The sequence below is a fragment of the Symphalangus syndactylus genome, chromosome 20 (assembly GCF_028878055.3).
Source record: "Symphalangus syndactylus isolate Jambi chromosome 20, NHGRI_mSymSyn1-v2.1_pri, whole genome shotgun sequence".
Lineage (NCBI taxonomy): Eukaryota > Metazoa > Chordata > Mammalia > Primates > Hylobatidae > Symphalangus > Symphalangus syndactylus.
This window is the reverse complement of record NC_072442.2, coordinates 13460122-13485158: the sequence shown is the minus strand read 5'-3', so window position 1 is coordinate 13485158 and position 25037 is coordinate 13460122. Positions and strand designations below refer to the sequence as shown.

At 40.5% G+C, this 25037-nt stretch overlaps 1 protein-coding gene across 1 annotated transcript in view; it reads right to left on the bottom strand.

Moving 5' to 3' along the window:
* The window catches only part of ANKFN1 (ankyrin repeat and fibronectin type III domain containing 1), a 465421-nt gene that overhangs the window by 27993 nt on the left and 412391 nt on the right, over positions 1 to 25037 (bottom strand). The window contains exons 15-18 of the mRNA XM_055257387.2: positions 16654 to 16869; positions 5660 to 5826; positions 2446 to 2596; positions 282 to 450 (exon numbers count right to left, since the gene is read on the bottom strand). Coding sequence (XP_055113362.1) covers positions 282 to 450; positions 2446 to 2596; positions 5660 to 5826; positions 16654 to 16869 — 703 coding nt within the window. The remainder of the gene's footprint in view (positions 1 to 281; positions 451 to 2445; positions 2597 to 5659; positions 5827 to 16653; positions 16870 to 25037) is intronic.

The window sequence follows — 25037 nt, the reverse complement described above, 5'->3', positions numbered from 1 at the left end:
GCAGAAGGGAGGCAAGAAGTCCAGCCTGATAACTGAACTTTCTGTTTAGAATTCCTTCTTCTCCATTGGGCCTTTGCTAGGTTTCAATAATTATTGCTCAGGCACATAGTCTTGGAGCTTTGCTTTTTCTCAGACTTGTACACAGTTCTAGGAAGGGTTGTTGCCAAAGCCATCATGTGATTTATTGACCCTCCACTGGGACAAGGGGGAACAGATATAACTTTGTGATTTTATTATAAGGAGGCTGGGTTAATATTTCTAGGTGAAACAAGCTACTATACCAAGTTCAAACATCTGAAGAGGGAGGTTAAGAAACCCTGAGTGTGGGGTGTAAGGATTATTCTGTCCTGGGGCTGTACAGACGTCGTCTGAGGCAGGGAGCAGGAGAAGAAAGGACACATTGTGACCCATTTCCAACACCTCCTGTGTGTAGAGGCGGAAGTTCCTTGCCTGCAGAGGGACACGCGCGGAGGAAAAATAGGAGAGTTACAACATGGCACTTACATAAACAACACCAAACTGGCATAAAACATCTAACAAAATTACACAACTTCAAGCTTGGAATTTTTATACAACATAAATATTAGGGTTCAGCCCATTTAATAATGCTATATAAAATCAAGATTTAAGGCAGTAATGTTCCACATAAACTCTGAAAACAACATTTATGCTTCTTATAAAAGCAGAAAATGATTGCATTCTGTGGGCTTTTCAAAATGATGACTCTAATTACATGAAGCAACAAAAATGGATTGAATTAAAAATCCACTAGTTTCAATTTAAGTTGGTTAAGGGGGAAAAACGTAGTTTCTGGCCAAGGACTGAGAAAATTTTACAAGTATCCAAAAAAAAAAAAAGTTGTATGCACTGTTAGGCAGCCTTCTCCCAACATGTATATGTAGCCCAGGAGTCACCAATGAAATATGAGCTGCTTCAAACCTGCTAAGTCCAAGAAACCCGTTAATAGTATCTACTGTCACAAGTGGAGCTCTTACTTTTTTTTCTCCTAGTGAACACACGGCCACCCTTAGAATAATCCGGTTGCTTCCCTATTGTCTTTATGATGTCTTGTGCTGTTTAGTCTTCATTAGTGTTGGCTGTTTTAGACTTAAAATCGAAAGAGCACCCCAGTGGAAGGACATTCTTAGAACTTTAATTTATTCCCCTGCCTCCATGGGTTAGAGGCCAATTCATGGTTCTCTCTCGTATTTAAAGAGAGCCAGTCGCTCCTATAATGGTCTCCCAGTTTACAGGCTAAACTTGGTTCATTGTGTGTGTGTGTGTGTGTGTGTGCATGTGTGTGTGTGTGTGTGCGTGTGTGTGTTTTGGGGAGGGAGGCAGGATTGATGAATATAGGCCCCCCAAAAAAATTAAATAATGCTACCTCATATCAACCTATTGGGCAGAGCCTAACAAAGTTTTACTATTCTCCTTTATGCCAACAGTTTTTCTTGAAGTTGCTTATTATTGGAGGTTAGATTTGTACATTTTGATTTAGATACGACAATAATTTTGACAGAAAGTTCTCTGGGAGAAAATAGCATGGCATATCTTTGGGACATTGCTGTAGATTATACCACCGTTATCCTTCTATTCTTAGAGAAATCATTTGTACATGTGAGTACACCTTTATTTATTTGTATGTTCTCTTTGCTTTATGCTATCTTGAAGCTGAGCCTGGTTGTCTTTTAAGGTAGACTAGCCATTGTTTTTTTTTTTGCTGACCAGACCATAGTACAGTGGGGTGCAGAAAACGTGGAAGAGGTCCAACACAGAGGAGCTGGAGGAAAGGAACAGAAGTGCAGCCTGTGTCTACCTGTGGGCATCAATTCAAAATGTGCATGCACTTGCAAAGTGGTGTTTAAGTAAAGGAAAATTCACACACACACACACACACACAAACACACACACACATGCACACACACAAACACACACACACAAACACACATGCACACACACATGCACACACATACAAACACACACACACAAACACACATGCACACACACATGCACACACATACAAACACACACACACAAACACACACACAAACACACACACAAACACACGCACACACACGCACACACACACAAACACACACACAGACACACATGCACAGACACACATGCACACAAACACACACACAAACACACATGCACACACACAAACACACAAACACACACAAACACACACAAACACACATGCGCACACACACAAACACACACAAACACACACACAAACACACACACACACATGCACACACACACAAACACGCACACACACGCACACACACACAAACACGCACACACGCACACACAAACACGCACACACACACATGCACACACACGCACACACACAAACACACACACACACACACGCCACTTAATGTTACAATGCAGTTTCCATGAGCCATAAAAAAAGAAGATAAAAATGGTAAAGTCTAATACCTGGTGTAGAGGTATATTGATCTGCTGAAGGAGAGCTTTCACTGCCATCTGGAGCTCGTAGAAGAACAATTGCATGGGGCAGTCAGAAGTATGATCCACACTTTCCATAGATTCAGAGCCAGAAAGCTTTTGGATCCATTCCCATTCCTCTCTGTATGTTGAGTCAAGTTAAAATTAGAAATATAACAAAAGTTCAGAACACAGCTCAGAACTTTCTTAGTGTATGTGTCCAGAACCTGGATAACCAATGCTTGGTGGTTAAAACTCAGTGTAATTCATGAAATGTGAACGTTTTGCCACCTAAATGGAGCTTAAAATGACCTCTTTCTCATTTCAGCTTAGTTCACCTATCAAACCACATATACCTCAGAACAGCAGGCCTAATTTGTATGAATCAGTTTTTGAGATTGGGGTTCTCAAATATTTTGTAATAATTTCCTGACTGTCCTCATTTTTCTTTCTCTGCAGATCCCCTGTAAATTCTAAGATCCTACATTTTACCACAGGGGCATCTGCTGGCTAATTCTGCAGTTTAGTAACCACAGGACTCTGGTCCAACTCAGGCAACAAACCACTTGGCACATTTCAACCCTGCCCTGTTGTAATTGTGGGGGATATTTTGGTTTTTCTCTCCTTCCAAAAGCTTGAGGAGAATGACAAACAGGAACACCAGACAATTCCAATAAAAGGAACCAAGGGATGCATATCACTGCTTCCATCCTCCTTACAAACCAGTCATCTGTGTCTTTATTCTGCATGCTCTATAATCCTTCCTAATGAACTTTTCCAAATGTCACACAGAAGGGAAGGGAAAAGAATGGCAGTGGGAGGAAAGCACATCTGGTTTGCCCCCAGAGGCTGCTCTTCAAAAGGAGCTTGAAAAGATCAAGGTAAATGCCTCTTGGGCAACATTGTTTCCACAGGTCTCTTAGCACAAGTCTCTAAACACATTCAGTTGGCCCAGATTCTCCTGCGAACTCTGCAGGGAGCAGCAGTACGCTCTCAGGAGCAGGCTAGAAAGGAAACGAAAACCCTCCTCTCAGGGGATGGAAAGAGAGGAGGTGCTGACATATGTTCCCACCCTAGTGAAAACTCTCCGAGGCTTTCCCCAAAGGGCTCTACCAGCCTGGGCTCCAATCTGTGGGTCAGAAAACCAAATTGATTGTGGCATGAGCTTTTCATCAAAAACTACTCTCTTTAACTACCCTCTTAGAAAAGTTTCTGTTTTCAAGATATCTGTTTTATTTCAAGTCTCACACTGGACAAAGCTATGGAAAATTTACCCTTTGTCCCAGTAAGAAAAGAAAAAAACCTCAAAATTAAATCCTACTTCAATCTGGGCATACTGTTGGCTTCACAAATAATTGAAATCTTTGAGAACCTGCTTGGGAAATGTTTCTTTTTTCCCATCACTGATATGGAACAAAACGAGAGTTTTGTGACTAGCATATGCACGCATAAAACCTAAAGGACAACATGGCTAAAATAGCATTTGTAATCAAGTTAGAAAATAAATGACCGGTAGGAATATCATAAAAACACCTACCACTAATCAGTTTCTGCTAGAAGGATGAAGGAGATGGAACTGACAGAGAAAAGGCTACTGGAATCTTTTGTACAAATTAAAACTGGATCCTTGGCAAGGGAAAATTAGTTGGTATAACCACTAGGAGATAGAGTTCAAGCCTTTAAGATACAAATCTAGAAAATGGATGAGTGTAATCTTTACTAAGTCAACCCACAAATGAGCCATGTAACCTTTTGGGAAAGACTGAGGCGATAATGAATGTTGATTGTGGCAATGACCACCAGATGGCAGACTTAAAATCCAGGTGTAGTTGTTAAGTGAAAGGAGAGACTATGGTAGTCAGCGGGTTCCCTCCTCCTCCTCCTCCTTATCATTTCCTTCATTGTCATCAAGCAATACTTAAGAAACCTAGTGAGACATCAGAGGTGATAAAGTCTCGCCACTTTAGGGATCACATTTTAAACGACCAAATTAGAGTCTCCTTTGGCTAAGCAAATCCATGAGTGTAACTAGAATCTAGTTTATACTGTTTGGGAGTATCTAGTTTATGCCCTTTGAGGTCTGAAGAATTCTGGATAATTTCTCTTTTTTTTTTTTCTTGTCTATTCCTTCCTTTCCTTTTTTTCTTTTCTTCTCTTTTTTTATGTTGAGCACAATTCAGTTCATTATAGCAGACTTTCAGAGGCCTGCTATGAGGGTTGTAAAGTTGAGCCAGATTACCAAGATTGGGCAACTTTCCCAAAGCTAACAGGGTAATTCACCAAATGCCAAACTGTAGAGCAAGTTTCCAGAAGCTCGGGCCTTGTTACTTCTTTTCTTCCATAGAGAATTATAAGGGTTGTAGAAAACATACAAGGTCCTCAGGCCAGAGGGTTAGAGTTGGGGAGAATGAGGGTGAGGAGATTTTTTAAGATTGGGGGAATCATTGGCTCTATGAAACCCATTCCTATAGGCGGCATTTAAAACCAGAAAGCAAAAAGAACATGGCTGTTTTAGATTATAAAGAAAATATACTGGAAATAGCAGTGTTGAAAGAAAAGGTCAGCTGTTCATTAACCAATTGAACATCAGTGGTTTTACCATGAGTAATGTAGAGAGGAATGTGAAAGGACAGTATCCTCTTTAATGGGCTCATGCCTTCCACCAACCAACAGGCAAGCCCTCCTTATTCTAGTGTTAAAACTAAACTCTGGCCAGGCACAGTGGCTCAAGCCTGTAATCCCAGCACTTTGGGATGCTGAGGCAAGTGGATCACCTGAGGTCAGGAGTTCGAGACCAGCCTGACCAACATGGTGAAACCCCGTCTCTACTAAAAATACAAAATTAGCTGGGCATGGTGGCACACACCTGTAATCCCAGCTACTTGGGAGGCTGAGGCAGGAGAATCATTTGAATCTAGGAGGCAGAGGTTGCAGTGAGCTGAGATTGCGCCATTGTACTCCAGCCTGGGTAACAAGAGTGAAACTCCGTCTCAAAAAATAACAACAACAAAACAAAACACAACAAAACAAAACAAAAAAAAACCCCCCAAAACTAAGCTCTGCCCCGCTCCAGTGTGGCATCTGAGGACACCTCACCATAAAAACTGCACTGGGAAGTAACAATTCAGTTTCCTTCTGGCACATCAAGCTGGTCACTTGAGCCACTGTTTCATCACAAGGAAAATTTGAACTCCTGATCACTTACCTAGAAATGTTATTGTTTTCACGGATCTTCACGTGGCAGAGAATGTTGGGCAACTTTTGGGTAACGAGAACTTTGATTTGATCCACAGAGCTACAGAGCTTTAGGTAACCCAGATATAATCCAGGAGAGAGACGCTGATGACTCCTTTTGTGATAGGAGAGAATATCCTGTAGGGTTAAAAAAAAAAAAAAGAAAACAAGAAAACCCCTCGAAGGGCAATCTCAAAACCTTTTCCTTTCTAAGGCAGGCTTGTCATGGATGAAAGCAGCTGTCACTAAGTAATTAGGTGAGAAACCTCAGGTATACCGTGAATGCTGGGGAAATGGTGGTACAGCTACTCTTACCTTCAGGAGAATTCTTGGCCAGGTAATCAGTTTTTAATATATTCTATATGCTTATTTGCCTAAGATTTCTGTGCCAGCGTAGGTGTGTGAGTTGTGTTTGGGAATAGGTGGTGGTGGAAGCAGCTAATAAAGAAAAATTGAGTTGATAATTTCTGTCCTTGAAGATTTTAATGTTTAGCTGGGAGAAAACAGATATTTGCAAGTGTAAAAGCTGACAGAACAGTTAAGGAAGCTTTGTAATTTCTGGATTGTTAAAATGGAAAAGTCGTTTAAGTAAAATGATTTAAAATAGAATCCAAATTTTATAGTAAGTAGATTCCTTATCTTGAAAATTAAAAAGGTACTGCCAAGAGGTTTATTGAATTTTATGTTAACATTTAAGTTGTAGCTATATTTATGCACTAATTCTGAGAATGAAGAAAGAATGAATCAAGCACTGGTTCTTTTTTGGCTTAATTTTTAAAATTAAATTGTATGATAGCTAAAATGATACTACTTACATTTGACTTTTACAATGTAACCATGAAGAAGATAATGTTTATAAAAGTATTTGAAGTCTTCACATTTTTTTCCAGGCATCTTTTAAAAAATGTTGATATCCAAGTCACACTCTTATGAAATCCCTGTTCATGTTATGTTTTTCAAATCCTTAACTGGTCTACCACTTCTAGAGTCTCAGTTGTCAGTGGCTTTGCATGTTATTTGATTAGGTCTCTACGTCATCAGCTTCACTGAATTCTGTATCTTTTACAAGATTTTAAATTTTGCCCTGTAATAGATTTTCATTGAATTTGCATTATATTGTCACATCATAATATTCCAAAAGCAGCAGAGACTGAACAAAGCTGTTGATTCAATAGTAAGTGTCAACCAAGTTAAGTACAGGGATGCTTGAATGCAATCTTGTTTTTTATGTGGTCATTTCTCCAGTGAACTATTTGGGTTGTGACTTTTGATTCTCTATACAACTGCAGGGATTCAGATAACGAATAATTACAAAAACCAGATACCATCCCCCAACATCAGTAGGTAAAACTTTTTACATTTGGGCAGTGGGGGTTGTGACACAAAGTTAGGAGTGATGAGTCAGGTAACTTATTAATATGGTTTGGATTTGTGTCCCCACCCAAATCTCATGTTGAATTGGAGGAGGGGCCTGGTGGGAGATAATTGGGTCAGGGGGGTGGATTTCCTCCTTGCTGTTCTCATGATAGTGAGCTCTCACAAGATCTGATGTTTTAAAAGTGTGTGGCACTTCCTGCCTCACTCTCTTTCTCCTGCTCTGCCATGGTAAGACTTGTTTGCTTCCCCTTCACCTTCTACTGTGATTGTAAGTTTCCTGAGGCCTCTCAGGCATGCTTCCTGTTAAGCCTGCAGAGCTGTGATTCAGTTAAACTTCTTCATAAATAATCCAGTCTCAAGTAGTTCTTTATAGCAGTGTGAAAATGGACTAATACACTTATTATAGGAGAAAGTTTCCTATAGGTTAGAACATATCCTGGTTTTCAAAAAAACAAGGGTTAAACAACTACGAGAGTAAAGTTCAAGTGCCTTACCACAAAAAAATGATAAGTAAATGAGGTGATGGATATGTTAATTAGCTTGATTCAGTCATTCTACATTGTATACATATATCAAAACATCACTTTGTACCCCACAAATATATCCAAATATAATTTGTCAATTAAAAATAATACTAATGAAAATATTTAAAAGGGTAAGGTAAAGGGAATCAACTCTACCATTAAATTCAGGGAAGGTGAGAAAACAAACATTGAAATGTCTATAGAATTCTATATGGAATGGAAAAGTATGGGATCTTCCTTGACCATCATACTCTAGAGGAGTGATCTTTCCTCTGTAGAATTAACCATCCGCAACATCTAGCATATTATTGCATATTGTCTCCTCTGTCTCATCCTTTATCAAACACATATTGAGTCCCCATAATGTGTCAGGCACCATGTGAGACATTGGGGTTTCAGATGAATATGATGTCATCCCTACTTTTGAGGAGGTCAAAAAGGAGAAGTAAACAGAGGATCACAATATATTGAAATCAGTTTTATAATAGAGGCAACGTAGGCATACAGCAGAAGGAGTACTTATATTTTTCTTTTGTGTTATTTTCTTGAACTAAACTGTGAAATTAATGGTAAGCCTATGTTTTTCATTGCTTTGTGTCCTTAGTACCCAGTACTTTTCTGTATAAAATAGGTACACAACATGTGGAAAATTAGGCCAGATACCTTAAACAGAACATAAGGGAATAGTAGAAGAGGGATAGAATAAGAATGGTCACAACTGGGAGAAACATCTAATGAGCATGTACAGAAAAGCAAAATCTAAACAATTTTTTAAAAGATCACCTGGCCAAAAAAATAGGCTAGAAAAAAAATTGATCTCATGATCAAGAAGGAATTCTTATTAATATCAGGATGGATAAGGCTGAACTTTTTAATGTCTTCTATCCTGTCTCTTCAGCCTAGATCACAAGTAAATAGTTGACTACAATAAATTCAGTCAAGGTGGAATTTGGGAAATGAACACTAATCAAAGGGAGAGAAATGGTTAATGAGGGAAAGAAAAATGGAAGTATTCAAATCCACTGAATTTGATGATCTGCACCCTAGGGATACTTGCTAAACAAACAGATGTGGCTACAGACTCACAGGTCATTATTTTTGAGAAGTCATGGAGAACTGGAGAAGTCCCTAAAGACCAGGAAAGGACAAATATAGCTGTCTTTGAAACAGGAAGGGGAGAAACATAGAATGACCCTAGTAATTAAAGACCGCCAACTTATTGATCTTCAGGAAAAATGAGAAAGAACCATTAAACAATCAATTTGCAGTCATCCAGGAAATCTTGAGACACTGAAGAGGAGTCAACGTGGTTCTGTGAGAGCAAATCATACAGATTACCTTAATTTATTATAGCAATAGAACAGGATTCCAAGACCAGGGAGAAGTCTCCAGTGTAATCTGTTTCACTGGATAACCTGGGAAAAATAGAATCTGGACCACGTTGCTTTTAACAAGCTGAATATCTGGGTGGGAGATTTGTAGATAATGGAGTTAGTGAATAAATAGTAGACATATTGAGTGTTGGTCCAGTGGGGATTGGTCCTGAGGACCAGTCTGTTCAGCTTATTTATTGACATTCTGGACAAAGAAATCAAGAATGTGTGCATCAAATTTGTGGGTCCCAAATTTGGTATGGTTTTGCTTTTCTGGAAAATAGTAATAAAGTTCTAAATTACCCTATGCATTGGAAAAATAAGGCTATGATAATTAGGGTTGAAACTTAATATGAAAATGTGCTTGGAAAGACCTACACCCAAGAATACAAGTATAAGATAGGTAAGAGTATCAGAGAAAAACATGTGGGGGTCAGAACTGACCACAAATAGAATGTGAGCTAGGAGTACACTGTGGTTATATAAAAACCAACAGCATTCTGGGATGGAGTAATTCACTCTTTCATTCAATTTTTTAAAAGACTATTACTGAGCATCTATTCTGTGTTTTCTTGCCTTTGTGTAGTCATTTTTCCCTCTTTAAAATGTTTTGGAGCCTGAGAAATGTATGGGAATGGAAAGAAGCTGTCTCATCCACATAATCCATGACACACTAGAAAGGCCATCTGTTTTTTTGTTTTGTTTTGTTTTGTTTTGAGACGGAGTCTCACTTTGTCGCCTAGGCTGGAGTGCAGTGACTTGATTCTCTGTCTCCTGGGTTCAAGCGATTCTCCTGCCTCAGCTTCCCGAGTAGCTGGGATTACAGGCATGTGCCACCATGCCCACTCAATTTTGGTATTTTTAGTAGAGACGGGGTTTCGCCATGTTGCCTAGGCTGGTCTTGAACTCCTGACCTCAGGTGATCTACATGCCTCGGCCTCCCAAAATGCTGGGATTATAGGTGTGAGCCACTGCACCCAGCCTAAAAAGGCCTTCTAACACCAAATTGAATGCCTGTGGTTCTACATATTACCTGATTTGACCTCTAATCTGCTTTTCCAACCTCCATTTCCGCTATAGCCCTTTTGTGTTCCTTATCTCCAGTCAAAATGGATTGTTTTTTCTTTCCCCATACATGCCCTAATCTCACTGTTCTGATTGTTGTTTCACAAATTCACTCATTCTACCAACTTTTACTGAGCACTTACTATGTATCAGTCATTGTGGCTAGGATATTGATGACACTGAGATGAATAAAACATGATCCTTCCCTTCATGGAACTCACGTTTCAGTGTGAGAGAATCATGTAAGCAAGTTTTTCTCACCCAACATCATAGAGGCCATAAGAAGACTGTGTTAGGCCCATTGTGGGCCTAAGGGAGGGTGAAATCCACTCTTCCAGTTTCTGCCTCATTGCTTTGTCATGCTCTCAATTTAATTTAATTCCACCTATTTAATTCCTTCTTTCTTCTCTCCTTTATTTTGTTCTTTCTCTCTCTTTCTTTTTTTCCACCTGGTTAACTTAACTACCCTCATGGCTCAGCCAAATGCCATCTCTTCTGCAATGCCTTCCCTGATATTTCCAGGCAGAATTAATAGCTGCTTTGTCTGTGTTCCCCATAGTACACCGTTTGTACTGCTATCAGGCTCTAGTTTAATTCTGTCTTGTATTACCTGGATTTGTTTACAAATCTGTCTGTCTTCATTTGACTGAATTCCTTGAGAGTAGGGACCTTGACTTATTCATTTGTTTTTTTTCTGTAGCACCTAGAAGAGTGCTTGGTACCTAGTTGACACTGAAAAAAATATTCATTAAATATGAAGTGAGAGGATCAGAGGAGGTGGGGCCTGGGGCTGGTCTTTAGGGAGAAAATATGCTGTGCTTGCACAGTGACTAGGAAGGGTATATCCACCTTCTTGTCATTGATCAGAGATCCTGAGCGCTTGTTAGAGGAACAATAGATAGTTGCTTTTTCAATAACTACAGCACTTTTATTTTGTTGGATGGAGTATGAAAACTCAACCATCCGTGATGGTAGAGGTGACAAAATGGTGGCTAGTGGTCTTTGTAGGTCCAAGATTATATGGACTGCAAATAATTTGATTTTCTGAATTATTTTCTAAATTATAAAAATAAAAGGACTTCACCAAAATTTTTGATTTTCAACTTCTCTTCAAAACACTGAAAATATTTCAAGACTGGGACCACATTCTTCCATTGTAATTAGCTGAGGCTGAATCGGAGCTGCTGTCTTTAAAGGGGACAAGATTAATATAGTCTCTTTTACTTACACTCGTTTCTTTTTATTTTAATTGAGCTATAACTCATATACTATAAAATTCGCCCTGTTCAAGTGTGTAATTCAGTGGTTTTAGCATATTCACATGGTTGTGCAACTATCACCAGTGTCTAATGCCAGACCACTTTCATCACTTTAGAAAGAAACCACACATTCCCCTATCTCTCCCCCTGCTGTTCCTGAAACCACTAATCTACTTTCTGTTTGTATGGCTTTGCCTATTCTGGGCATAGCATATAAGTGGAATCATACAACATTTAGCATTTTGTGTCTGGCTTCTTTCACTCGGCATTACATTTTCAAGGTTCATCCATGTCGTAGCATGGATCATATGTTATTCATTTTAATGGCTGAATAATATTCCATTATATGGATATACCACATTTTGTTTACCCATTCGTCAGTTGTTTGGCATCTAGTTTACTTCTACTGTTTGGCTATTGTGAATAATTCTTCTATGAACATTGGTGAACAAGTTTTTACATGAACCCAATTGTTTCCTAAGTCCAGCCCAATTGCCTCATTTCCAGCAATCTTTCTGATTCCTGTAGTTTTTGATCCTTGTGTTTGGAGCTGCTTGGGGGTAGAAAGAGTAGGAATGTGCTGGAAAAAAAGCAGAAAAAGGAAGAAGAGGTCCTGGGCACCTAGGGTGTAAGAAGAAGACACTGAATACCTAGAGGTGACAAGGAATGCCTAAGGAGAAGAAAAGGAAAGCAGGGATGAGAAGGAACAAAAGACATGCTTCACCACAGCTTCCCTAGATCACAAAGGATGCAGAGAAAACCAGGGGCGGGGCGGGGAGGAAGGTGTGTACAGCAGCATGGTGAAATGGGGAGGCCATCAGCCTAGGAGTCAGAAGTTGTGGGTTTGGCCCCTCTTCTAGCTGATATGACCTTGACAAGGTACTTCCTTGAAATTCACAGCTTCTTCTGCAAACTGGACACAAAATGACCCACTCATCCTCTTTGGGTTTGCATGAGGATCAAATGATATCATAGATGTGACAAAGTGTTAGAAAGTTGAATATATAGCACATGTGAGAGTAAGCTTCAGGAAAAAGCTTGCATGTGAGGCTTCCAAGGACTGAAGTGATCCCTGAAGAGAATGGTTGGAGCAACTTATCACCTGAGAGAGGCCTTTCTGTTGGAAATACTCTCATTGCCAATTAGTTTGCTCATAGGGACTCTTGTCCACAGTAACTCCCTTTTCCTTCCCAGGCAAGGGTGAGGAGGATTTTTTGCTCTTTCACGGATAAATGAGAGAGGACTGTTTTGAAGGCCTGGGATTTGAGAAGGTCAGGAATTTGAGGGAGTTGGACACTGGAGTTTCCCTGGGGCCCCAGGGATTCGTAGATTAGTTATGGGCCCAGATTCTGTTAAAGCCCTTATCTGTTTTGAAAACCCCATCGTGGATCATAACTTTTGTACAGCTATTCCTTAGTTGTGATGGAAAGGTAGAAAATGTGATAAAATGCCCCACGGAATGATTAGGCCATTACCAGAGGTCTCTGTGGACTGGGTGTGTCCTGAGGGCAGCCTAGCATTGCTTAAAATTTTCTGAGACATGAATGGTGATTATTACCAATAAAAATTCAAGAAACAACAGATGCTGGCAAGGCTGCAGAGAAATAGGAAAGCTTTTACAGTGCTGGTGGAAATGTAAATTAGTTTGATAATGTGGCAGATGGTGTGGCGATTCCTCAAAGACCTAGAATCAGAAATACTATTTGACCCAGCAATCCCATTACTGGGTATATACCCAAAAGAATATAAATCATTCTATTATAAAGACATGTGCACACGTGTGTTCACTGCAGCACTATTTACCATAGCAAAGACATGGAATCAACTTAAATGCCCATCAATGATAGACTGGATAAAGAAAATGTGGTGCATATACACCATGGAATACTATGCAGCCATGGGAAGGAATGAGATCATGTCTTTTGCAGGGACATGGATGGAGCTGGAAGCTATTATCCTCAGCAAACTAATGCAGGAACAGAAAACCAAACACTATGGGTTCTCACTTATAAGTGGGAGCTGAACAATGAGAACACACGGACACAGGGAGGGGAACAACCTACACTGGGGCCTGTTGGTAGGGGCAAGGGGAAGGAGAGCATCAGGAAAAATAGCTAATGCATGCTGGGCTTAATATCTAGGTGATGGATTGATAGGTGCAGCAGATCACCATGGCACACCAATGTAACAAACCTGCACATCCTGCACTTGTACCCTGGAATTTAAAGTAAATTAAAAAAAAAAAAAGAAAAAAATTTTCTAAGACATAACAAAAATCACTAATATTTATTGAGCACTACTTTGTGCTACTCTTTTAATCATTTATGTACTAACTCACTTGCCTTCATTAGAACCCTATGAAGTAGGTTTTTTTGCAGAGGAGGAACTGTGAGGGATAAGAAGTTAAATAATGCCCTGGACACATAACCAGAAAGGGTGGAGTCGGTATTCACACCCAGTCATCCTGATTTCAAAGTGGTGCACAGAATGTGATGTGATGTAGCAGAAAGAAGCCCAGGCATCCAATGAGAAGGCCTGGTGGTCATCACTCCACCACCCCTGAGAAAAGAGAGTAGTCTGTGGCCTGTTATTGTGGGAATTACCAGCCTGCTTTGGGTACCACCAAGACCTATCTCTCCCTTTGTGTTGAGTTGGTGGGGCCAACTCCTGATATAATTAAATCTTAAGTCTAGGAGGGATTGGATAGCAGCCCTCATAGTTTTATTCCCCATTTCCTCTCTAGTGTGAGACTTGTATGGGAAGGAGGGGAGAGAGAAGAAGTAGGGGGAGGAGAAGGGAGAGTGGGGGTGGGTGGGAATGACATCAGGTGGGAATGTGCCAGTCAGCGGGGGTAAATTTTCCACTTGGATCTGTGTGGAAACCCGATCCTGCCTCTATTTTTGGTTTCCTTCTCTAACAACCTTTCACCAGATTGGAATTTTTCTGCACCTGTAACACATTTTTAATGTAATAAGTCTAGGAGAAACCAGGTATTATATCATGCTGAGGCCTGTGCTGTGTTTCTAGGAGCAAAGGTAGCCCAGACCCTAGTTTATCCCTATAGGGGATTAGTGTATTAGTCACCCTGTAAAAGCTCAATTTATTATGATTTTTTAAATGTTTCTTTTAGCACTTGCTTATAAAAGGTGAAGAGGGGAGCCTCAAATGTGTCTGTGTTCCCTGCCCCCGCCTCCTTCACACAAGCACATACTCTCTGTCAATTCCCTATGAACCCAAATTCCACAAAATTAAATCCAGAGGTATTGGCTTTGACCAATTAGCTTACCTTTGCTTCATTGGCCTTTGTCCTGGTTTGGGCCAGTGCAAGTAATGAAAAAATGAGATTATTGTACTTGCCACCCCTTGGCGGGGAATGAAAGTAACTTAGAAAGTAAGTTAGCTGTTTAGGGTGACCACAAATGGCTCCCAGGACAGAAGCTCAGATTTGGGTTGTTTCTGTGCAACTGGGTCCTTCTTTCTCCCTTACTCCAGGCTGGCTGTCTGTGGATATGCTACTGCTTGCACGGGGCTCAGTGTAGAAGTTTCTGCCAGCTTTTCTACCTAACCGAAGTGTCCTATACAATTCATCCCTATCACTGGGTTTAAAAAAAAAAAAAAAGAAAGAAAAAAAGAAACAGTTTGAAGCCCATGTTCACAAAAGAGTGTGTGAGGCAGAGAGAGCGTGCTGGACCCAGGAGCATACGTGGGTTGGTGTCCCAATTCCACCATCCAGGCCAAGGGCTGCATCTAAGCTACCCGGATTTTGAATTTTGGTGGCTATTCAGTATTCAAGTAAGTCTTTTATCCTTTGTTTCATCTCCTGTCCCCCACTCACTAAAATCCTGACTTCTACCTCAGAATATGACATAATGTAGCAGAAAGAAGCCTATTTGCAATCAGAAGATCTGAATTGAAGCCTCAGCTCTGCCATTTTCTAGCTGTGTGCCAAGGGACAAAATCAAGTTTTGTGGAGACTCAAGTGGATATAGTTTCTGGTGTCTTTTTTAAGGAAAACAACACAAAGTTATGAAAGCAAAGCTGCTAGGGTCCCTGCAAGGAACTGGAAGGGGCTTGTACAAGTGAAGGCTGAAGGACATCAAAGCTTCATTAGCTTCACTAAATTGCCTCTGTGTGTAGCTCTATGTCATTTAACCTCTTTGAGCTCTAGTTCTTTCCTTCCTTTCCTTTCCTTTCCTTTCCTTTCCTTTCCTTTCCTTTCCTTTCCTTTCCTTTCCTTTCCTTCTCTCTCTCTCTCTTCTTTCTTTTCTGAGATGGATTCTCACTCCATCACCCAGGCTGGAGTGCAGTAGTGTGATCTCAGCTCACTGCAACCTCCACCTCCCTGGTTCAAGCAATTCTGCCTCAGCCTCCTGAGTAGCTGGGATTACAGGTGGCTGCCATCACAACTGGCTAATTTTTGTACTTCTAGTAAAGATGGGGTTTCCCCATGTTGGTCAGGCTGGTCTTGAACCCCTGACCTCAGGTGACCTGCCTGCCTTGGCCTCCCAAAGTGCTAGGATTACAGGTGTGAGCCACCGCGCCCGGCCTCTAGTTATTTCATTCCTAAAATGGACTTAATCATGCCTGTCTGTCCCAAGGGAGTATTGTAATGAACATGCAGGAGTAAATATGTGTGACAGTGTTTTTGTACATACACACCCATGTACACACACACAAATACACACACATGCACACATATATATACAATTTAGAAATGTATTGTTATTACAGTTCATTCAGATATTGGTTTAATGTTTTGATTATACTATCTAGAGATTCCCTATCCCCTACTCAATTATTTGTCTCAATGTTTCTTTTCTTTTCTTTTTTGGAGACGGAGTCTTACTCTGTTGCCCAGGCTGGAGGGCAGTCGCATGATCTTGGCTCACTGCAACCCGCCTCCCAGGTTCAAGCGATTCTCCTGCCCCAGCCTCCCAAGCAGCTGAGATTATAAGTGTGCACCACCATACCCAGCTATTTATTTATTTCTATTTTTAGTAGAGATGGGGTTCCACCATGTTGGCCAGGCTGGTCTTGAACTCCTGACCTCAAGTGATCTACCCACCTCGGTTCCAAAGTGTTGGGATTACAGGCATGAGCCACTGCGCCTGGCCTCAGTGTTTCTTACTGGCTCATTGGCCAGGGCATGAAAATGCTTTATTGGGTGCCCACTATTTGTATGAATGAATTCCAGATCTAGGGAGTGACAAATAAAAAATAAGCTTCTGCATTTGCAACAGCATACCTCTGGACCCTCTCCACTCCATCACTGCATATGTAAATGGCTCTTGCAATATTTCACTAGACCTTCAATAATTGAGTTTGGAACCTTAAGTATACCAGGGAATTAAGAAACAAACTACTTACCTGGATGGTTATCAGTAAAATGTCCAAAGCTGTTGGCTCCTCAGGTGTGGATAGAGACTTTCTCTGGCTTTGCAGCTTTGAGATCTGCATCCACTTGCCATTAAAAAATGAATAAAGCATCTCCACCTCCCTGATGGTGACTATGAGTATGTTTCCATGTCGATCTTTAATGGGCTCATAGTAAACTCTTCCCAAGTTGTGTGTCCCAAGTAAATTCTGGAAACAAATGGATTACTGGTAGCATAGAGGGTATTATGCTAACAAAGCAACACAACAGCAACAAAAGACATCGTGAATAATTATCTGACTTCTGAGAAGCTGTTTGCTCTCTCTTTTTTTTTGCAGTTAAACCTAGAATATATGGCATCATAGAAATGTACTTCACAGAAGCTCAAAGGTCGTTACAAAGACATTTGTAAAGATTGCAGAGCCTGCAAAGATTACAGCAAGACACACAAAAGTTGTGTTTTTTTAAAAAAGCAAATTCAGTATCTGTAAATATTTCTTACCCACATAGACACACCAGTATATAAACCTCAGTTACCAGCACTTGAAGAGAATCCCAGATGTTTTAAAGAAAAATGTCTGATATTTAAAGTATGCTTCTGTGGAGTTCTCAGGAGATCTGCAGTAAGCTGGTATGAGGTGGGGTTGTTTAAAATGAAGAGGTGAATTGACAATGTAGCACATTGTACAGGTCCCCAAATGACTGCACATTCCCTTCAAGATACTCTAATTGGGGAATTGGCCTGGTTTGACTTATCTGCATTTCAGGGGCTTCTGTTTATTTAAAAATCTGTTAAAATTGCTTATAAACTGGGTCAACTGAGGCAGACAATACTTTTAGGAAGCTAGGAAGGGAAAGGTGCCACACTCAATATGGAGGGGCTCAGGTAGTTATTCCTAAAATAAACAGGAGTTTTACAAATATGCAGGGTTTGAAGATTTCTAACCTAGAACACTGGATGAATAGGATAAAATCCTTTCTAGCTTTAAATATCTATGATGTCTAAACATCATAAATCATCCTAGAGCTCCTAGCTGTTACTTTTGTGTGCTCACATAAGAGGTGGTGAGATGCCCTGTTAGCATGAATACAGAAATAGAACTGGGATTTGTAAAAGTGACAAGGATGACCTAAAAATGAATGAGCCAGGAAGTCAATATCTACATCTATGAAAACCCTGGAATTTTCCCTCACAGGTAGGGACTGCGTCCAAAACCTTATCTTCTTGCTTACAAAGACCAGACATAGGACAAATAAGGAATTTCATAAATAAGTTTTGACATAAAAATTCATTTGGCAAGATTATGACTTTTTTGCAATGGCCTAATCACTCAGTCATATTTTTTCTTTCCAATATTTGACTTCTAAATCATAGAGAAGTGGGTGTGGCTTTTAGTCCAGCCCTGTGGGGTACTAATAAGCAGTGTGATGCTGGTAAACTGGCTAGCCAAAAAGGAAAAAAAAAGGAAGAAAAGAAAAGAAAGCCCTGATTTGTAGCATATGCCGGTTTCTGTGGTGTAAATGCTCTTGCTGTAGTGGGATTTCAAACTACCCAGAGTTTGACAACACGCTTTCAAAATCCCTGAACATTTAACAGTTGGCTCTCTCAGGCCAGTACAAGTTGGCTCCAGGCTACCATTGCTATTAAGCCTTTACTTATATTTGGTATTGAATTTCAGGGTTGGCTACCATTTATTAACTGTCGGACTTCTGAAAAATTATTTACCCTCTCTGGTCCTGAGTATCATCATCTAAAAGTAAGAGTCTTTACAGCTCAGACAGCTGTTATGCTAATCCTTACCTCAGTGAGTGTTTGAGGGATTAAATCAAGCAACTCACGAAAAAGTATTTTGTAAACCCTCAGGCTTGATGCAATGTAGGGTGGGGGCTTTCTTTACTGCTGTAATTGGAATCCCACCCAGGCTTACATCTACTCCTTTTCAAGACCCATCCCAGATTTCACCTTCTCTGGGAAGACGTTTCCCACTCTCTAAGGTAGACTTTACCGTCCCACTTTTGTCCCTTACTGTTTCCTGTACAAAATTCCATCTAAGCATGTCTCTGGCTTTACTGCATGTATTGGTGTATGAGTTCACGTTATGAATTCATAGTTGTTTCATCTTTGTGTCTCTGTGTCCCTTGCACATTGCCTGCCACATGAAAGGACTCAGCCACTTTTTGTTGACTTAATTAACATATTATATTATCATTAAGACGCTGGAAAATGTGATTCACTTTGGACCAAAGCTGATGGGTAGACATTGACTACGGTGGTATATTCACTTAAACAAAGTTATTATCAGTGGTTCACTATCAGCTGTAGATAGGTTTTCTAAGGGGTTGAATAAGAAAGCACTAGAAGTCTTCTTGAAATTTTTTATTGACATCAAATTAGGTTGGATAGCTAGCTTTGGGGAGAGCCCAATTTAAAAGTAGAATATTATTGTGAAAATAAATTGCAACCATATTCCATGATGGAGAATTCAGGGTTCTTTAGGGCTGAAAGGAAAAATAGACCATGTTAATACCTGTCATAATCAAGGTTAGGTGATCTGGAGCCCCTGATGATCCTGCAAGAGCCACCTGATGGCTAACAGGAATGCATCCAGGTTATAACCAGGACAAATCACAGGGTTGTCAATAAGCCCTAGGCAGAGGCACAATATTTAGAGGCCTTTATTCAGTTTGGGGCGATGTGGACATGGGAAGGTGAAGGAAGTCCAGAGTTGGGATAAGGAGGCCTGAAAAAGAAGGGCAAAATTTTGGGAAAATCTTTTTTCCTCTTAACAAATGTAAAGATCACAGTATTCATATATTGTTACTTAGCTCTTACTCACTAACACTCATTTCTAAAAGCTATGGAGGAGGAAAGTTTAGCACAATCTGCAGTGTCAGATTTTTACTGTTTTTGGGGGATAAGTAGTTTAGACACCTTTCAATGTAAGAGCAATGTAACTTCTCCCTCTTTGGGCCCTCTGACATTTTCCTAAGAGAAAGAAAAACAACATGGGCTTTTGGTCACTTACGGGATCTCTCTTCTTAATTTTTTTTCCCAAATGCTGAGATACTTATCTCTCCTCTGGCCTAGGTAATTTTAATTAAGAATCGACTTCTTTTTCTTTTTTACTATAATATGAATAATTTTTTCTCTTTAAAATTTTGTCTGCTTTTTTTGTAAATTACTACACAGTAAGATGACGAAGTACTGGAAAGAATGAAGGCTTTGGAGTTAAATAAATCTGGATTTGAATCTAGGATCTGCTACTTCCTATCTATGTAACCTTGGGCACAAATGAGCCTTTCTAGGCCCTAGTGTTATGATCCGTTAAAAGAATGCCATAATAGTACTTTCTCATTAGGTTGTGGCAAAGATTAAATGGCAGTAAAGTTTGTAAAGCACTCAACACAGTGCCTGGCACCTAGTCTGTTAAATAAATGAAAGTAGTCACTTCATGGTTATTATTTACTATTACATATTAAAGGAGCTCACTGGAGAGCAGAAACCCAGAAAACAAGGTGCAAATTGCACAGTGCTTGATATGCACTGTGATAAAGGTAGGTCCCCTGACTTGGACACAGTGACTAAGCCCCGTGACTGTGAGTGCAGATGAGCGGGAGAAAGATCATGATTGAGGCCTTTGTGAGCCAAGATAAAATGTCTGAGCCACAACTGGAGGAGTCTAAGTCAGAGAATGCCTTGGTCAGAATCTTTTAGATTGGCTACTCTGGCCAAAGTATGGAAAGTGGATTGGAGGCTGTCAAGAGTGGTAGCAGAGGGATGACTTTGGAGGCTTTTGACCAAATTGGAGTAATCAGGCAGTAGTATACAAAACTGGAAAGGAGAGGAGAGTTAAATGAGATGCACCAGAGGAAAATCAATAGAATTTATTTATGGTTGATGCCAATCAAACTACATATAATGCATTTTTACTTTCCTCAGAACGTTGTTATTTTATTTTGTTTTTTTGTGAGACAGAGTTTCGCTCTTGCTGCCCAGGCTGGAGTGCAGTGGTGCGATCTTGGCTCACCACAACCTCCGCCTCCTGGGTTCAAGCAATTCTCCTGCCTTAGCCTCCCAAGTAGCAGGGATTATAGGCATGCGCCATCACACCCAGCTAATTTTGTATTTTTAGTAGAGATGGGGTTTGTCCGTGTTGGTCAGGCTGGTCTCGAACTCCCGACCACAGGTGATCCACCCACCTCGGCCTCCCAAAGTGCTGGGATTACAAGCGTGAGCCACCGCGCCTGGCCACATTGTAAAATATTTTAAATTAGTAGAGTGATCTAACATATTAACTATGTGTCAATCCTCAAATTTCTCTTTCTTTCCCTTCAGAAAAGTTTTTCTGTATCTTACACCTCCCTTCCACTGCTCTTACCTCCCTCCCCAACAAAAGGTGCCTTCAGTATTTCCAGACATTTTCATTGTAGAGACTAGTAAATAGTTTGGGCAATAGGTCCTACCAAAAAAAGTGATGAAAGCAACTTTTATCATTGAACTAGGCATACAGAAACTTGGAGAGAAGGGCATGCATACAGCACTCAGGCCTTGATGGGGGCACTGTGAAGCTGACCATTTATTGAAGACTATGAGGCTCTCTGGTCACGGTGTAGGACCGGAGAGCTATCCATTCCAGGTGGTAACTATGCTACAAAACATTTCTGTGATCCCTTTTTCCTTTGGCTAGATAAAGTTTCCCTCAAGTGTGATCATTAGGGTACATGGGTTTGGATTGACAGATATATTTATTTATCCAACCTGTACTTACTGAGTGTCTACCACATTCCAGGCATTGGGGATATAGTGGTAGCCAAGAAAGACACGTTCCCTGAACTGAGGAACTCACAGTCCAAGTGGGTCACTAAACAGATAATAATATAAATAATAAACTCTGGGATTCTGATCACTTTCCTGAAGGAAGAATACAAGGTGCTATGAGAGTGATTCACTTAATCAAGGGATCAGAGAAAGGCTCTTTAAGGAAGTATAAAAATTAAGCTGAGACCTGGAGGATATATAGGAATTATTAAGGCAAAGTGAGGAAAGAAGGGGATTCTAAGCAAAGGAAACAGCTTGAAAACTAGCAAAGGATACGGAGAAAGACCAGCAAGTTGGAAGAAAATCCGAAGAGTGTGAAATTGTGGAAGCCAAGAGATATTCCAGTCTACAAAAGGAGTATGGAACCAAGTGTATAAAATGTTGCTTAGTGAAACTGAAGTCACTGGCATGACTAGATCCAGGTTTTGTGGGGGCCTGAACTATATAATTTTGAGGCACTCTTTAAGACAGAGAATACAAAATTACAAAAACAAGACTAGGTATAAAAATGAATCTTTGTCTAGAAGGATAAAAGAAATTTCCTTCTCTCCAGCAAATACTAGAGTGTTTGGAATTTTGGGTCCCCTTTCCCCCTGAAATTTCTTTAGAAAGTTTGCGAGAAATGCTTCCTGACTGCAATCCAGCTTCCCTTCCATAAAACGCTGTGGGTTGCACACTCACAGGGGTCCCACACTCATAGCTCATGCAAGTGAGGGGTCCTGAAGCTCCAGCTTTGGCAGCATCATCTGCCTCTGGTTTCTGGTGCCCTTAAAGGGCAGTTTTGTATGCATCATGGTAGCAAAAGTCAGAGAGAGGGTTGAGAACTGGTAGGAAATGGAGATATCAGTGGAGAAAGAGGATGTAGGTGAAGTTTGGGTGTAAGGAAGAGAATAGTTTGGTAGCCGAAAGGGCATGTGGGGCTATGAGAGGAATTTAGGGGGAGATTTAACTGGAAAGACTTGAGTATTTTAAAATAAAAATGAGAGGGAAGAGATGGGACCCAGAGCACATGTGGAGGAATGACCTTATGATAGGAAATGTGAGATTTTATCTTCAGAAATAAAAAGAAAAAAAAGTTTTGGTCTGTGCAAGGAGGTTTATAAATTTGGCAGAAAAAAATCATTAATTTCCATTTTTTTCCTTGATGAATTATACAGTGAAATCATCACCTGAGATGTGAATGAGAGTGTGGAGAAGGAGAAGGGATGTGGGAGAATGAAGAAGGTTTTATTTTATTTTATTATTTTTTTTAGACAGGGTCTTACTCTTTCACCCAGGCTGGAGTGCAGGGGCACGATCTCAGCTCACTGCGACCTCTGCCTCCCAGGCTTAAGTGATCCTCCCATGTCGGCCTCATGAGTAGCCAGGACTGCAGATGTGCATCACCACATCCAGCTAATTTTTGTATTTTTGGTAGAGATGGGGTTTTGCCATGTTGCCCAGCTGGTCTGAAACTCCTAAGCTCAAGTGATCCAACTGCCAGCCTCCCAAAGTGCTGGGGAGAAGGTTTTAAAATAGTTGCTTTACAGTGTGAGAAAGCAAATTTAGTAGAGAAAGGAAATTGGACTACTAGGTAACATTACGTGTGAGAATTGTAGTCATGAATTTAACATAAAACCAGTCAGCCCTTTTTTGTGATTTTTTTTTTTTATGTGGCAATGTGTAACTACTTTAGACATGTTGGATTCATCCAGGCGTGGGATTTTTCCAAATAAATAATATGAAGGGGAAAATGGAATATTTTCAAGGAAGTGATTAAGATGGGCTAAGGAATCTAAGCTGGTCAAGGAAGGAAATGACTTCAGAAGTGGGCTGATGCATTATGAAAAGTGGTGAGGTCTATAGATTTGGAAGCTGAGGAAGTCCAAAAGTATTGTAATGGGAGTAGTTGAGTAGGGCCACACTGGCCATCACTGCATCACTCAGCGTCTGACTGCACTGACTTGTAACAGCCTGATCCTTCTCATATTGCTGATATCAGATGAAAGTTCTAAGAAACCTCCAATAAACACATAATAAAGAGCCCCCCTTGAAATTCTAAGGTTTTTCCGTCTGTGATCCAGGCATGTCTGGGCTGTATGGTAGGATGATGGGAGGATCCACTAAGGAGTCTGAGCCTCTTAGGAATGTATTTTATCCTAAAGAAAGAGTAGTGTGAGGTGCAGTGGCATGGTTCAACTCAAGTGGGTCAGTGATGAAAGGACGAGGCACTTTGAATTCAGCACAGTCATCATGGCCCGCTCCAAGAACTGCTTCTTGAGTTGGAAGAGAAGAATATGCAATCAAGAGTGAGTTGAGGCCAGGCACGGTGGCTCATGCCTGTACTCCCAGCACTTTGGGAGGCCGAGGCAGGTGGATCACTTGAGGTCAGGAGTTCGAGACCAGCCTGGCCCGCATGGTAAAACCCTGTCTCTGGTAAAAATACAAAAATTAGCCGGCTGTGGTGGTGGGTGCCTGTAATCCTAGCTACTTGGGAGGCTGAGGCAGGAGAATTGCTTCAACCCAGGAGGCAGAGGTTGCAGTGAGCTGAGATCACGCCACTGCACTCCAGCCTGGGTGACAGAGAGAGATTCCATCCCATCACCATCCCCAACCCAAAAAAAAACCCGAGTGAGTTGAAATGAACAGCTGTTTGCTAAAATCTCACTGAGCATACAAAGCAGCAAGCTACCTGTGTAATGGAATATATCACAGAGGAGCAAAATTTGCATTTCTGAATTAATTGTAATAGCAATAAAATATCGCAGGAAGTTGAATTATTATTATTGTGAGGGTTTAAGAAATGACATTCCTATAATTGCAGGTGGGGGGCCAAGCCATAGAATTTTTTTTTTTGTTATTATGACCCTATTTTTATGCTGTGACCTACATGGCCTGGCCAAACACAGCTTACATAGATTCCTGTTATGCGTATTTCTGGGGGGTTGATGTAGCTGCAGATTTGTAGGTAGATACCCGTTACTGATAAAGGCTCAGTGATCTCTTAATGGCCCCAATCCCATGTAGCAGATATTTTTTTTCTGTGCTAAGATTCACAAATTCACTTAATACCAGAAAACAGTAAGAGGAAAACCCAGAAAATCTTGGTTAGAATTTAATGTTACTTCTAGGAGGAGCTCTGTAACCTACAAATATTTGGGACTTGATCTGATGTGACTGAGAATATGGAAGGATAAATAAATTCAGGCTTAAAGATAATCTTTTAAGTGTTGTTTTCTATTTGTTTGTTTTTTTATAAGTAAGCTTTACCAAAATCATCACACCAAGAAACTGCTCAAAATATCTGCTCTTTTTTCCATCTTCATATACTCATTAATGCATAGGACACCAGAGCAGCAACAGTCCTTCAAGTGATCTCATTAAACTTCTCTTATCTTAGAGCAAGTGATGAAACTGGGGCCCAGAGAGGAGAACTGAGTTGGCTGATTAATATCAAATCTAGAACTCAAGTCTCCTTACTCCTTGTTTAATGAGTTACTCCTATACACTGTTCAAGAGAGACTCACTTGGAGGAGATTGCTAAAGGTACAGGTTTCCTACATGAAACCTGCGTACCTA